This window comes from Serinus canaria, chromosome Z, assembly GCF_022539315.1.
Source record: "Serinus canaria isolate serCan28SL12 chromosome Z, serCan2020, whole genome shotgun sequence".
NCBI lineage: Eukaryota > Metazoa > Chordata > Aves > Passeriformes > Fringillidae > Serinus > Serinus canaria.
In genome coordinates this window covers 29679595-29695731 of record NC_066343.1, presented here as the reverse complement: position 1 = coordinate 29695731, position 16137 = coordinate 29679595, and the positions used below count along the sequence as shown (strand labels likewise).

Sequence of the window (16137 nt, the reverse complement as noted above, 5' to 3'; positions counted from 1 at the left end):
CAGGTTTCTCCTTTTTTTTCAGTGAGAGTTCTGGGCATGGGAAGATTAGCACAAGTTTGAGGATCAACTGGTGTTCATAAAGTGCTAAAAATAACACGACTGAGGTTTTCTTTGGAAGATTCACAGTCTGCACACTTAATAGGTCTTCTTTCTGTAGGATAGACCCAGCTCCAGGCTCCTTTTGACAGTGGTCTGAGTTTTACTCTTTGAGAAACTGGCTCCTGGTCCCTCAGACAGTGTCTGCATTGCCTGTGGAGAACCATCATTCTGCTTCTTTCCTCTAAAGTTTGCAACAAATGGATTGGGAAAAGATAATAGCATACCTGTGCCTGGAATAAGGAGTTTAAGCGGCAACATCTGTATGTGGATTCTCGTGTTTCCCGGCAAGATGCCGCAGGTGTGGCCAAGTAGATTTTGCAAATGTTGGGAAGAGAAGCTGGGATAGGAATACTCCCTTCTCTCTGCCTTTTGGGTTCCAAACAGGATTGATGTTGGGCATGACAAAAGCAACCTACCAGCCTAAGGTACAGAGGCCATCCTAAGGCTGCAGCAACGTGCTGCAACCATTACAGTAAATTACTTGCTCAGTCCTGTGTCTGTTACAGGACTCAGGGCTGCTAAGGCACCTCTGGTGGGTGCATTCTGTGCCCTGGTTTTGCTCAAACCTACCAGTGGATGACTGAAAAGGGTCTTGTCTACAAAGCTACAGACATACCGGAGAAAAACTGTTACTCTAAGATTACTCTAACATGTTCATCTTTCAGAGAAACTGAGATTAATTAAATAAGAATTAATGGCGGTAAACTGAAGCAACTTTGAGCAAGGCAGAGAAGGAATGTGCTGGGAGAATCCCTCAATCTGACTTACCATAAGAACTATCAAGAAAAGTGGCCTCTTGATATTCTTAAAGAATAGGAGGCATACTCCAGACAAAAAAGTTTTAGATGATTATCACCTCAATTTCTCTGTGCAGTCCCTCTAGGTCAGCTCTGAACCCACATTTTTGCATGTATGTGTAAACAATTTGCTGTGTGATCTTACCCATGTGACTGGGTTTTTGCAGAAGGTAATTAACACATAAATTAAATCACCAAGGAATACTGCCTTACATCAGTGGGTTTGCTTTTATTTACAGCCTGTCCTCAAATCCCGAGTGTATACAACAAGAAGTTTTATCCTTCAGTCTTCCTCTTAGAAAATGCTTAACTGGCTGCACAGCTCTACAAATTAAGATGCTCAAGATTCTTACTGTTTCTACAAGTACCATAGTTTCTAAACTGTGTTTGTGTTTCTTCTTGTCTTTGTAAACAGTTGGGTATCCTAGATCAAAACAAATGTGGCAAGAGTGGCATACTTTTTACTAAACTGTACATTTTTTCAGGCCACATAAAGTAGTGACCAACAAACATACCCAAAATTTTGTCTGCACAATAGCTTGACCAGCTTCCATACCAGCATAGTGACTACAAATGCTCATGGCAATGAAAAACCTAATTGCTTTTAAATGATAAAATAAGGTGTCCAGTGTGTTATGAATTTCAAATTCATGGTGGGATTTCAAGTACATGTACAACAAAGTTTTACAAAATTACTGTATATCCTGTGTTTCAGTCCAGCTCTGAAATTCTTGGTCTTGAGAATAAAAAGTACTCCTGTTCTGAAAGAAATCTCATTTCTCACTTATTTTATTCAAAGTGCTAGCTTATACGACATTTCATTTCAGTGTTTTATAGATTGGACTTTTTCCTCCTAAAGAAAAAAATGGTGTATGTTCTAATGGGAGTTGTTCAAACAGCAACTATTTCAGTTCCAAGAAGCAAACCCTGACTTTCCAAAGAATTCTTCTCTTCCTGTCTTCAGATTGCTTTCCTTCAAAAAAAAAAAAATTGCTTTTTCTCAGGTATGGTTTAACTGAAAGCTAATTAATTTCTCCTCTCTCCATTTTAATTATGCACATCTGATAAATGCAATAAGCTGAAGGGTACGGAAGTGGCTAGTTTTGCCCCAGTCTTGTTTCAAGGGTTGTTACTACTGTTTACATATTTTCTTCCTCATGTATTGTCTTACTTGGACGCAGAGTGAGACTCCTTAGCAACGGATGTTCAGTAACTTTCCTGTAATTCAAGAGCTGAAACCCAGTCTTGGCATACTTCCACCGTATCCAGTAAAGTCTTAATTGCTCTGCAGAGCAATCAGCAATCAGCAATTAGCTAACTCTGAGCTAATCCTCACTGTGGTGCTTATGAAATAGAAACTCTTGGTGCTGTGACATGAATACTCAGAAATATTTTAGGTAGATGGAAAACATGATTACTTAACATCAAAATACCTGAAACTTCTTGATTTTGCTGGCGGGGTGATAGATGCCTGCCTTCATTAACCGGCGTATGAGCACAATCGCGTTAAAATCCAGTGCTTTTTCCAGGCTCCTGCGTTCTTCTATTTATTACTGAAATGTCTTCGGTTAAGTGCAGAAGTGCCACCGAGCCCCGGGCAGTGCGTGAGCCTGGCGGCTGTGCCCGGACGCGCGAGCGAGGGGCTCCTCATGGGGCTCCTCACGAGCCATGTCTCCGTCGGGCGTCTTCCCTAGGCGCTCGGCCTCTCCGTCGATGTCTCCGTCGGGCGTCTTCCCTAGGCGCTCGGCCTCTCCACGACCGCAGCAGGAGAATTTTGATGAGGGTGTGGAAAACGCAACGGAACCTTCCCGGAACGGTCGCTCCGCGGCCCCGGCGGCGGCAGGGACGGTTTGGCGGCGCACCGAGGCGGAAGAGGGCGGGCGCCAACGTGTTGGGGCTGGCCGGGCCTGGCTGCGGGCGCGAGTCGGGGCTCCTGTCCGCGTCCTGCAACTCTACTCAGCCTTCCTCGGCTGCACTTGGGCCCCTTCGCCCTGCTCACCCTGCTCAGTGTCTCGGCTCCTCTAAGACCCGCTCTCACCCCCCCTCTTCCTTACGCAGTCCCCCTCCTCACCCCTGAGCCCTCTCATCTCCCCTGAGCTCCCTTCAGCCGCCGCGGAGATGGATGACGAACCCGAGCGGACCAAGCGCTGGGAAGGAGGCTACGAAAGAACATGGTATGTTCTTCCCCCCTCACCTTTCTCTTGTTTCTGGCTTAAGAAAAACCTCCCTCTGCCCGCTGTAACAGTCTGTTCTGCGTAGGGAAATTCTTAAGGAAGACGAATCCGGGTCATTGAAGGCAACTATCGAGGACATTCTCTTCAAGGCAAAGAGGAAAAGGTACGTGGGGTGGCCACGAGCCTGCTAATAGCACTGATTTAGTCAGTTTTAAGGAGTTGATCATCCCGAAACTAGTTTCTGTGGGATGAATTAAGCATAAGGCATGCCTGCAGGATGTTTTTATAGCCTTTCTCCTTCAGAGGGGCAGGTGCATGCCAGAAAAAATGGTGAAAAAATAATTTTTATCTTTTAACACTGAATGTGTACAGGCTGTGTATCCCTTGTGTATGCAAGCTACAGGTCTTGATCTGATGACACGCTGCAGAGCACTCTGCAATCAGCACACCTGAAAGGAATCTTCCATCAATTTTTTTTTTTTTTTTTTTTTTTTTGTATGCAAATCAGAGAATTGCAGAATAGTTTAGGTTGGAAGGGACCTTAAAGATCATCTCACTCCAACCTGCCATAAGCAGGGACACCTTTCATTGGACAGATTAGTCAGAGCCCCATCCAAACTGGCCTTGAGCTCTCCCAGGCATGGGGCATCCGCAGCTTCTCAGGGCAACCTGCTCCAGTGCCTCACTGTCCTCTTGGTAAAAACATGTTTATCTCCAATCTAAATCAACCCTCTTTTAGTTAAAAACCTTGCCTCTTGTCCTGTCACAACAGACTCTACCTTCTGGTATCATGGTTACAGATTGCTGTTTCAAATTTCAGAAAAAATGGCTAGAAAAAAAATCCTAAGTTTTGAGTTATTTCAAGTTATGTTAGAACTTGATTTGTCAAATTTGGATAAAATTTTAAAGCTTCATTAAACCTGGTAGTGAGACATAGTTCTTACTTATTTTCTGAGAGTTGTGAAATATGTAATTGAGCTGTGGGGTTTTTCAGCATGGATAAGTGTCTGCAGTTTGTTGCTTCTACATTTTAGCCAGAAGTTTAGTATTGGATTTGTTCAGACTTTTGTTTTAGGAGCCATTCACTCATTTGAATTTGATTTAAATCTTTCTGTGTTTTGTTAGACTCTACGAACACCATGGACAAGTTCGGCTTGGAATGGTATGTTAATACTTTAACCCTCTTCGGTCCTTAGTCCAAAACTATTTGGCTAGAGGTGGTATGCCAGATCTGAAATACACTTCTGCTGGCCTGGCATACTTCATACCAATCCTTGTGGTTTCTGCTGTTATTCATGCGTTTTTTTAAAGCATTCTTTGTTTGCTGGCAGTGTGTATGTGAAGCATGTCTATTCAGGGTTGGAGAGTTGACACATGGGGTGTGGTCTGACTTCTGTTTGGCAGCAGAAGTCAGACCACGCATGCTCACACTGTCCATTTCTCTTCATGTGAAAAATGGACATGATGGAAGTGGGTTGTAAATAACCACCTTGCTTTTGCAAGACCGAGCTCTTCAGATGAAGACATGATATTCAAACTATGCATGTTTTGTAGCTTGTCATGAGAGTCATGAGAGGAGAACAGTGTGCATTTTTCAAGAGAATGAGTTTTTTTTCATTTTAAGAAAAAAATGGAAGAATGCGTTACTTTTCAGTTGCTGTTAATTGCACCTCTCGATTTACTGAATCTTCCCTGTCAGAGGGAGGAAGCAGTGGCTTTTTAAAGTAAATGGAATAATTAATTAATTTCAATACGTATTCTGTGAGTGATTTTCACATATGGTGGAAATATAGATGCGTCACCTTTACGTGGTTGTTGATGGATCAAGAACGATGGAGGACCAGGACTTAAAACCGAACAGACTTACTTGCACTCTGAAGGTATTCCTACACTCAACTTTTTTTCATACTGAGCCATCATTTCTTTATAAACTGGTTGCATTTTGCATTTCAAAGAATTGCAGTCTTCTGTATCTGCATAGCCTCAAGTCTCATCCCTGCATTTATCTCCTTGTTTCTGCCTGTCACTTTCCTGTTTTTTGAATAGTAAAATCTGTGTGGCATTATTTTGCCCTGCACATGTACTTCTGTAAAGTAAAAACACTTTGCATGGTCATATTATCGGAAGACACATTTGGAAACTATGTGGAAATTAAGTGTTTCCCAAATTAAGGGGATGACATGTTCTCATTACACATCTAGAACTGGTTTGTATTTTTTTCTTACAGTTGGGGTTTTTTATGAATTCTTATTTGAAAGGATGCTCGATGAGTGTTGAACTGGATTGCTATTTCAGATTGTGGGGGACTTGAACTGTGTACATTGTGTTCTGTATGGTCTTCTCCAACAATACTTGAGCCTGAAATCCTGGATTTTGATGGTTTTGTACAGAGTAGTGCTTTTTGGTGTATTGAAAAACCTTCATTTGAACCAGCAGGAATCTAGAACTTCAACACAGGACATGAATAAAATAAGGGGGATGTAGTTTCTGAAATTTCATTTAATTTGTTACTTGGGGTGAAGGAGGAGGGATAGGGTGAAAGAAGAATGGAAAGAGAAGGCTCATTCCCCCTTTTTGTGTTACCCGACTATTTTGTTTTGCTTTTTTAGTTCAGTTAATGTTTTGCATCTACTTAATGCATGTGTAATAAAAGTATAATTAGTTTTTAACTGCCTTTACTTTTCTTTATAGTTACTGGAATATTTTGTTGAAGAGTACTTTGACCAGAATCCTATTAGTCAGGTATGTACAACCATGCAAGAAACAAATAACAGAAAACTATTTTAAAAGGTGGTTTTGGTCATAACACTACCAAGTAAACTGTTTTCAATTCATGTGTACCTTCCCATCCTTTATTCATCTGTCTAGTGAAATTCTTGTTTCTGCAATTTAGAAGATTTCTTTTTGTTAGCCTTTGGCAGAAATAATGAAAATACAGGAGTGTTTATAAACTGATGCATCATGTTGTGCTGCCGTTGTTACGCTTCAAGTAAAACTATTATAGACTTGTATGATTAAATAATTGTGGTCCATAAAGACGTAAAAAAATACAGTAAAATTCTAAATAAACTCACTGTAAAACTTTCTAAGAAAAGTTTCATCTTTTTTTCCCCTTTTTCAGATTGGCTTAATTGTAACCAAGAGTAAAAGAGCAGAAAAAATGACAGAACTCTCAGGTAGGGAAGTGGTATTCTTTTCTTAAATTGCAGATGTTTTTAGCCATTTCATTGGTGTCCTCTAAGTTCTGCCTGATACACTGCTGAAAATGAAGTTATGTTATCTGTCGTGGTTTGAAAGGAAATGAAGTTTTTGTGATAGTGTGGGCAAGCCAATCAGTGTTCAGATTTAATATTGGCACCTGGTTTGTCCACTGAGAGCAGGATACGCCTCTGAGAACACAGGGGTTAAAAGCTGTGATCTCCCAAGGGAACTTTCTCTTGGAGTCCCGCTTGAGAGTGAGTAGACCTCCCCCCTGCCCAGCCGAGCTGGGCAGGGGGGGAGAGGGGAGCCATGTTAACTGGAGGTAGGCCAGGCCTGGGCCCAAGGGTGGAGGAGAACATTGTAAGGGCTTCGGGTAGCCATCTTCCATTTTCTCCCCCCCCCCCCGGAGAGAGGGAGAGAGACAGAGCCGGTGCCGGTGATAGCGGCCGGCGTGAAGGAGAAGGGGGGGGTGCCCAGCAGGGCAGCCAGGCGTGGGAGTTCATGAAGCAAACCGGCAGAGCCTGAGACTTTTAACCTTTCTGGAGAAGATGGAAACTTTGCAAATGCTGATTCCTCCTGAAGTTGATGAGATTGAGAGGATGTTGAGAAGAATCCTAAGTGCGAAGAGATGATGGAGTGGCCTTTAGCTGGACTTTTCTTGTATAGCCACAGCAGAACCCCTTGTGTTCCTGTGACACAGAAACTGCATTCTAGGGAGAGGCGATGGCTCAGAGCCAAGAGAGTGCAGTGATGTAGAAGAGTGTGAACAGAGACGACGGGTGAGGAGGGTAGTGAGTAGTGCCCTCCGCTTCGAAGAAGAAGAAGAAGAAGAAGATGATCTCTGTTCAAGAGACCCCTCAGCCCCAGGGGGTGAAATTTAGGGGAGACAAGTGTCCCAAAAAGAGAGGGACTGTGCTCTTTTTGGAACTAGACAAAGTATCCTTAAAGAGAAAAACCCTAGAAGCAACTCTGATCCATGTGCAGTGGTGAGAGCACTGGACATGGAAAGAAGAAGTCACGATGGCAAAATGTTCTCCGGGCGGTGCCACATGTGACATAGAAACACCAGAAGTTTCAACTGTTTCCTGGAGAAGTCTGTAGTGCAAGAAAGACTTCTCTCTTCTCAAAGAATTGAGAACTGATTATCTAAAAGGTGGATTTAGTGGTAATAGAATTAGAAATCTAAGTGGGGGGAGGAGGAAGAAATTTGGAAGGTTTTCATCTTGAGTTCTATGTATTTTGTGTGTTTTTCCTTAGTGTTTTCCTTTGTAGTTTTAAGTTAATAAAGTTTTTTTTTTCCCTTAAACCTCAAGTTAGAGCCTGCTCTGCTCTGTCTCTGATCACATCTCACAGTGGGTGCCAGAGAAAGAGGTGATCTCGTAGAAGCACTGGCATTGTGCCAAACTCAAACGATGACATTATCATAATTAGTTTTAATTTAAAAGATAAATTATTGTAAGTTGTTTGAAAACATAACCTACATTTTGATCTGCTTTGATCCAGAATTGGATGCTGTTTGTGATCAAGTCTTGACCAGAATGCAACTCAGATATGTTCTAATTTCCCTATAGTTAATTTTCTTCCCTGTTTGTTAATTTTTTATGTTACAACATCTGTAGTTTTTGTGAGATCTGATCAGATGTTAAGAAGTCAAAGTTTTTTTGGTTCCTGCCTGCTGTTAAGCCAGTCTCTGTGGCTTCAGCAAGTTTCATTGAGGAAACTGATGATCAGTCAATCTTTGAATCATGCTTTGAGGATAACAGAGGAAACAAAACTCTTTTTCTGTTTGTGGGGCATGTTGCACTCATGTTGAGTGCTTAATGATACCCAACAGTGACTTTACTCTTTTTAGCTTCTAAGCTTTCTATCTGACTAGCTATAGAGTAAAAGTCTTTTTTACTCTTTTTTTCATTCTGATCAAAATAACAATTTCTAAGGAAAAATACAGACCCTTTCCACTCTGAAACCAGTCCCTGTTGTTGTACAAGTATGCTTCATTACATATGCACTTTAAATATTTCTGTTGTTTAACTTGTTGTATCAGTTAAATTGATTACATTTTTTCACTTGCAGGAAACTCAAAAAAGCATGTAACTGCTCTGAAGAAAGCAGTGGATATGAGCTGCAGTGGAGAGCCTTCTCTATATAATTCCCTAAATTTGGCCATGCAGACTTTAAAGTTAGTGTATACAATGAGGTTTTTTGTTTCCTTTGTGATTGTGACTTGTGAGGCAGAGACAGAATTTTTTCTAAGTAGCATCTTGCATCATGCTGACTTGAGTCTTTAAAAGGTGACTTTATCTCCTCTTACAATACAAATCATTAAGTTAAATACTCTAGTGGAGCATAAGTTTATTTTCTACCACTAGATGCTTGTATTTAGGGGTGTGTTTCTTACAGAAATGAAATTTGAAAACCAAATCGATGATGGTATGCAGATATTGTGATGAAAGATACTGCAGCTCTTTTTTACTGAAGGGCTGTGGTATGAGAGAGGACGTAGTTAGGGATTAATAGCATAAGAGAACAGGAAAAGAAACAGTATTGTGTCACAATAATCTTGTGAGAGTTTTGGCATACTTTATAAAGATCAATTTTTTGATAGGATAGATTCAGAGCACTTTTTTGCAATATGAGGTATTGAGATGTATCCCAGTTTGTGGAAAACTGAATAAAGAATTACAGCTAAAGACATTGACTGAACAAAGCGGATAATCAGTGTCATGAAAAGCTATTTAAATACTAGCAGGAAGAGAGTTTTCAACTAAGAACTAGAAGTAATTAAAAGTAATTACTTATCAGTTTTTTAGTTTTTTAGTAATCAGTTTTTTACACTTAAAAACTGATTAGAGCTTTTTAAGAAGCCAGGAAGACTTACTGCAGTGTGCTTGTTTGAAGATGAATTTTACCTGTGAGTATGGCTAAGGTACAAAGGATTCCTTACAGCAAATAATCAGGTAACAACTACACAATTAAATACTGTATTTTAGGTATTGGAACCGTTTGGCTTTCAGAAGGTGAAAATCTGGTGCTCAGACTAGGATCTTACCACAGTTTGTAGAGGACTTCATTTCATGTCGTCTTCTGACTTCAGCACATTAAGATTCTTGGAGATGTTATCATACAAATAGCTTAGTGTGCATAAGTAATTTAACTGTGTGCTTTCCTTAGGCACATGCCAGGTCATACGAGCAGAGAGGTTTTGGTAGTCCTCAGCAGTCTGACAACATGTGATCCAGCCAACATCTATGATCTAATTAAGGTACAGAACTGAAGTTTCGCTACTGCATTGAACATCCAAACTGCTGAAGGAAAAACAGGCAGTAGCAGTGTCATCACCAATTAATTTTTGTTTAAAATTTAAAACCTTTTTACTATTTCTGTTCTGCACATGATTTGAGTATGCTTCTTTTCTCTATTTTAAGTGTTTAAAAGCAGTAAAGATCAGAGTATCTGTCATTGGCCTAAGTGCTGAAGTTCGAGTTTGTACAGTACTTGCCCGAGAAACTGGTGGTATGTATCTGAACTTCAGTAACTGTATTACTAACACAGGTTTAAAATCAAAATTAAGTAATTTGTTATATATTTATTGCCGCATTTTGATATTTTTAAGGATAAATATATTCAGTTGTGCTAGCAGAAAATTAGAGAGTTGTCCAAATCTATAAAATATACAGTAGTAAGTGAAATTATTGTCAGCTGGTAGCTGCAGCTCTAGAGAGAAGAAATACATATATTTTCAAACCTTTTGTTCCACATATAAAGCTATGTGATGTGGAACTTCATCAGTGTGACAAGTTAATATCCATTGCTGCAGTCGTAGCTCTTACAGTATCATTACTACAATGTAATGTTGGTGAAAAAGCTCTGTGCCTTTACTTAATTTAACATTCTGTTATTACTAGTTTTAAAACTTTTCATTTACTTTAGTACTAACAGGGCTGCTTTTTAGGAACAGTTTGGATAAATTATGTTTTCTACTTAAGTTTTCTGTCATTTGGAGTATATGTTTGTATTCTTTTTTTTTTTTTTTTTGCTCATAACCTGATAGTAAGGCATCTCTTTGTCTGTGAAAGGAACATACCACGTGATTTTGGATGAAAGTCATTATAAGGAGCTGCTGATGCACCATGTCAGTCCTCCACCTGCCAGTTCAACTTCTGAGTGCTCCCTTATTCGAATGGGTAGGATATGGATTTGTCAAACTCCTAGCATGAGATTTTGTCTTTTTCTTTATTTGTTTCTTCTCTGTTAAGGCAATACAAATAGTAAGATGCGTAATAAGGACATTGTGTAATTTTTTTTTGTTGTTGTTTTAACTTTTATTTTGCTAGATAAGTATCACTTTTATTTTTGTTATTCCTGAATAGTAGTCAGCTTTTAAATAAAGCTTATTAAGTAAGACAAATTACTGAACAGAATTCAGAAACAACAAAGTGGAACAATATTGATGGCACACTAATTGTTATAAATTTAATACTTTGAAATGAAGGGTGAAAAATTATTATTTCTCCCTCTGCTTTTTTCTCTGCAGAAAGCAACTGTTACAACTATTAATTGATTTTAAAACCATAGGTAGTTCACATTTATTAGCAACTTCTTGAGTGTTCTTTTTGTAAGTAGATTACCTTTTCTTTTCTTGATCTGTTTCTCAATAAATTTAAGCTTGGAGTTAAACCAGTATAGGAACTGTAATGCTATTGAGTTCTCACTTTCATCCACGCTTTCCATAGATAAAAATGTATGCATTTTTTTGTCTAGATATACTTCTCATAGGTAAAGCCTGGGCAGCAGTTGGAAAAACCAACTTCTCACTTGTCATGATCTGTAAAAAATAAATGATAGAAAGAAAGAAAGATATCAGTCTCAAAAAAGTCCTGTAGTCTCATCTGTCATATACTGTGCTTAGAAGGTGAATATAGGCTGGATGGATACTTATAAAAATATTTCGTCCTTAATTAGAAACTATTGTTTAAGTGAATATTTGTATGCTGCTCATTCTGCTTTCCTACCATTGCACATATTTTCCTTTTTAACTGTTTTTTTAAAATGGGGTTCCAGTGCACTTCAGTTAACACAAAGTCTATAGCAAAGACATTTTTTTCAGCTGAGGGGAAGTAAAGTCAAGGAGGTGTGGGTGTAGAATTGGGAAGAATTTGATATTGCAAGACTGAATCAGTTCTCCTGTAATAACAATGGGAAAGAGATCTAGAATAATCTTTGAACTTCTTCATTGAAGTAAGTTATTGCATGTTTAAATTGGTACTATGGGATATTTTTCGCTTCAGGTTTTCCTCAGCATACTATTGCTTCTCTGTCTGATCAAGATGCAAAGCCATCCTTTAGCATGGCGTAAGTAGCATTGATTAGAATTCAGTGAGCTGATACGAATTCAGTATTAATTAGTCATATTTAGAAAATCTGCTCAACAGTGAAAGTATTGCAAAATAATCTGAAAAAAAGAGTAAGCCATATCTTGTGACTTCTCAGTAGACATTTTATTTCCATTGGTAGCTCCAGTATTAACAGTATCCTCTGTTAAATATGTGTTTATAATTTGCGTTTAAGTTTTTTTAAGGTAGTAAATGGTACTTAGTTCTGTTACATAGTGATTGGGGCAAACAGGTGCTACAAGGTGTTAAGTAATTTCTTGCAGCTCTTGATTTAATTACTACTGTAGTTGTAAAAGATAATTATGAGGATGGAAGGGTATTAACTGAATAAAGTGTTTTTTATGTATTTCTTAGCATGACTATAAAGGGAAGTTAAAAATAGAGGCCTCATTTGATGACTGTACCAGTGCACTTCTCAATGAAAAGAATCATTGTTTTCCAGGGTGATAGGGGAGTCTGAATTTCAGAATGAAACAGTGTCCAACAGCATGTGCTATTTGGAAGAATAATTACCATGTGCATCTTAGAGGCAATAAAATATTTTTGTGTCTAAAAAGAAACAAGCATGCAGTTATAGTTTCTGTCTTTATTTTTAAAGATTAGCTTCTTTATATGGAAATATTTAGTCTTTGGTTCCTGTGGGAAAATGTGGTCACTGATATCTATCCATATAAATTGTTTTCTGACATACGTTAAACTGTTACATGCGATCTGGTGAAGCTTTTTAAATTACTTGATGTGAAAACAACATTGTTTGTGCTTACATAGTAGCATGGTGTTGTCTCTTAAGTACTGAATTGTTTCTTTCTACCGTAGGCAATTGGAAAATAACAGTGACCCGGGTCTTACACTGGGTGGATATTTTTGTCCTCAGTGCAGAGCCAAGTACTGTGAGCTTCCTGTGGAATGCAAAATCTGTGGTAAGTGGCAAGAAGAGGTGAGCAGGTGAATTAAGTTCATGGTAAGAGAGTTAAAGGGTAGAAAAATTCAGCTATACTTATTAATTCAAAGCCGTCTCTGCTTAAAGATTCCTGCATTTCTCTGACCTGGGATGTCAGCTTCGTACAAGTGTCTCTCAGGACTATACCTGTAACAGTAAAGCTGTATCATATTCCTTGGTATAAGGAATATACCTAAGCCAAAAAGAGAGGTGTGTTGCACATGGGAATGGCAACTTCTCAGGAGTCCTCATTTAACTTAACACACACATGTTTCAGAGTGCACAGTGCAAGGCCATGAAAATAAAGTGCTTTGGAGCAGGACAGAAGTCTCTCCCCTCCATCTGTATGTGGGTGAAAGATTTCCAAGTTGAATCAAGGGCAGGCTGCACAATGATACATGACAGGCTGTAGAGTTGTAAACAAGAGCCCTTTGGTTTTGCAAATGTTAATGGATTGTGCAGCCAGTGATGCCTCCCTCCATTGCTCATAGTGATGGTGGGAGGGAGGATTAGTATGGTTTATAATATTAATATTGTGAGGGGGGCTGTTCTCCTGCCTTCCACAGGCATATGACTGAAACAAAATAGGTATTACCAGGATGCATTTGGCTAGAGGAGAAATAATTATGGATTTGGGTCACTTTATCCTAGTTTGATTTCAAGTTTTCCCTACCAGCATGGGTTTCATTCCAGCAAGGGGATAGAGTAACTGGAGAAATCCTGTGTATCTGCAGTGGATTCTCCACAGCTACAGTGATCAGGAGAACAACAGTTTGGACATTTACAGTATGAGTGAGTCAGTGAGTGAGTGAGTCAGTGAGTGAGTGAGTGAGTCAGTGAGCCAGTGAGTGAGAGAGAGACATTTGTGCCAACCTATGCCCCACCTATTCTCATGGTCTAACCCCAGCTGTCAGCTCAGCCTCACACACTCCCACACACTGGTGAGATGGGGGAGAGAATCAGAAGAGTAAAAGTGCATTAACTCACAGGTAGCATTAAAGGCAATTAAAGTTACAGCAAAAGCTGTGCACACAAGACAAGCAAAGTAAGTAATTCATTCACCACTTCCTATCATCAGAATCTCCAGGAAAGCAAGACTCCATTATGGGTAACAGTTACCTGAGAAAGTAAATGCCATCATCCTGAGCATTCTCCCCTTTCCACCTTTTCCACCCAGCTTTATAGGCTGAGCATGATGCCACATGGTATGGGATATCCCTTTGTGCTCTTGGTGCACTGTTGACTGCAATCCTGGCTGTATCCCCTCGCAATGCCTTGTGCACCCCTGAGCCTACTCACTGGTGGAGTAAGAAACAGAAAGGGCCTTGATCATGTGTAAACACTGCTCAGCAGTAAAGGAAACATTCCTGCCTAATCAACCCTGTTTCTAGCATAGATCCAAAACACAGCCTCATGGTAGTTAGTGTGACAAAAATTAACTGTTTTAAAACCAGCAGACCTCTGTTAGCTGAAATGAGGCTGTGGCATGGATTTGGCAGTAGTATAGCAAGCTGTAGTACAGCTGTGTAACAGGGCATCATTTTAGCTGGTGGTGTGATACGGCAGAACCTGCATTGCCAAAAGGAGCTTCCTAACTTCACCACTGTGTGTTGTAAATGCATTTCTAAAGGCTGAGTTAAACCTTTTCAGTAGAAATTTGATCAATTTGCTTTTCTTTGTGTTTGGATTTAAAACTGGATTACAGGTTTGGCTAATGGAACAAGTAATTCTACTTTTTAAAGTTCTTAGAAGCTCTCGGCCACTGAGTAATTAAAAATATTATGTTTCCATTTTACTTTTATTTGATACAGAAAAGCTTTTCAGTGAATCTTCCCATGTAACAATTTTGGTGTCTCTTTGTTTGCAGGTCTTACGTTAGTGTCTGCACCTCACCTGGCTCGGTCTTACCATCACTTGTTTCCTTTAGATGCCTTTCAGGAAGTTCCACTGGAAGAATACAAAGGGGAACGGTATGCAAAACTTACTTGTGATAGTGAGTGTACTTGTGGATCCTATAACTTTTTTTGTCACAAAAGTAAGAATAGCTGGCAACAGCACTTCTTTGCTGCTGGATATCCTGGGTGTTTGGGTGGTGTGGGGCACCTCTGGCATTAAGAAGTACTTATAGTTTTCATGATCTGTGAGTTCAGTTGAATAGCTAAAATAACTGCCAGAAATTGTTACTATGTATGAGATCTTTTTTAAAACATTGTTTTACACAGTCTTGACTTTTTTTTTTCATTTAAAACATAAAATTTTGCTTTTAGGTATTGTCAAGGCTGCCAGGGAGAAATGAAAGATCAAAATGTAAGTATGTTGAATGGCATTGTAATTTGCATTGAGGGGTGTGAGAATTAGAGATGATCCTTTAGCATTACATTCTGAAGACCAGAAAAATACTTGTGAAAGTTAATGTCATGGTTAACTAGAGTTACGTGTTAAACAGTCACACTTTCTAGACTGAAAAGTCTGGAGAAGTGTGGAAAGCAATTTCCTAGGGAGCTGCATTAAAAAACCTTCCACTCTCAACCATGTGGAAGCATTTACAGTGACCTGAGCTCAAGCCTGCGGATACTCTTGCTGTCAGAAGATTTAATTCAATTGAGTTTCTGTGATGCTAGCAGTGTAGTCTGTTTACATTATCTTGATGATGTAACTGTTGCCCTACTGTAGTGTGATGATGTTAAGTTCTGCTAATTTGACATGTCTTTCTATCCTTCCCACACAGGTGTACATATGCAAAGTGTGTCAGAACGCATTTTGTGTGGAATGTGATCTGTTTGTTCATGATTCACTGCACTGCTGTCCTGGCTGTATTCATGAGCACCCTGCTCCTACATCTGTATGATCTCATATCTTATGAAAAACTGCTGTATCTTTGTCATTCTTGCATGAATCTAATTCGTTTATTCAACCATTGCTTCGTTCATTCAACCAACTGACGCATCTCTGAACAAGATGATTACAGAGGGATGAACAGTGGAATAGGAGCAAATGTTAATTTTGTTATTATTTTATTATTTTTAATATTTTATTATTTTATTACTTTTAATAATACTTGAATTATCTGTATCTGGTTTTTTTCTTGTCTAAAGAACTATGGCTTTTTCCATCTGTTATTTAATAACATGTATATTTTTAACTGTGAAAGTGATAAAACTGCTTTTTACAATAATGTGATGATTCATCTTCATTTCTTTACTTGTTCAAAAAGAAGCCCTGAAAATACCTTTTACACATCTCTTGTTACAAACTTTTGGTTTTGGTGGATGGTGGATTTCAGTTGATCTGTCTTGGTTTGAAAAGACGTGTCTGCTAAGGAAGGCAGGAGCCTCTCTTTAAATGGAAAATGTAATCCCCCCTCCCACTGAATTATTATAATTTTGAAATTAATGGGCTCTCAGGCAAAGATAGGAGAGTAGGAATAACAGTTCTTTATTAGGAAAAATAAAAATTAAAGAAAGCAGTAATATAAAAAACACAGAGTCAGGCTATGACCTGACATCCGTTGGGTCAGGATGTTGGTAGCAATC

At 39.1% G+C, this 16137-nt stretch overlaps 1 protein-coding gene across 2 annotated transcripts; it reads left to right on the top strand.

Moving 5' to 3' along the window:
* Positions 1–2750: 2750 nt before the first annotated feature.
* GTF2H2 (general transcription factor IIH subunit 2) lies at positions 2751–15773 on the top strand. Of its 2 annotated transcripts, XM_009096040.4 has the most exons (15): positions 2751–3070; positions 3156–3233; positions 4196–4232; positions 4864–4950; positions 5762–5812; positions 6192–6246; positions 8345–8450; positions 9443–9533; positions 9697–9784; positions 10348–10455; positions 11560–11623; positions 12481–12584; positions 14472–14574; positions 14872–14911; positions 15333–15773. In XM_009096040.4, the coding sequence occupies exons 1-15, from the start codon at positions 3015–3017 to the stop codon at positions 15450–15452; spliced, it is 1188 nt and encodes a 395-aa protein (XP_009094288.1). In that variant the 5' UTR covers positions 2751–3014; the 3' UTR covers positions 15453–15773. The 2 variants fall into 2 exon arrangements, with proteins under 2 accessions (XP_009094288.1, XP_018776398.1); XM_018920853.2 differs by lacking the exon at positions 2751–3070 and having other exon boundaries at positions 4837–4950.
* Positions 15774–16137: the final 364 nt, after the last annotated feature.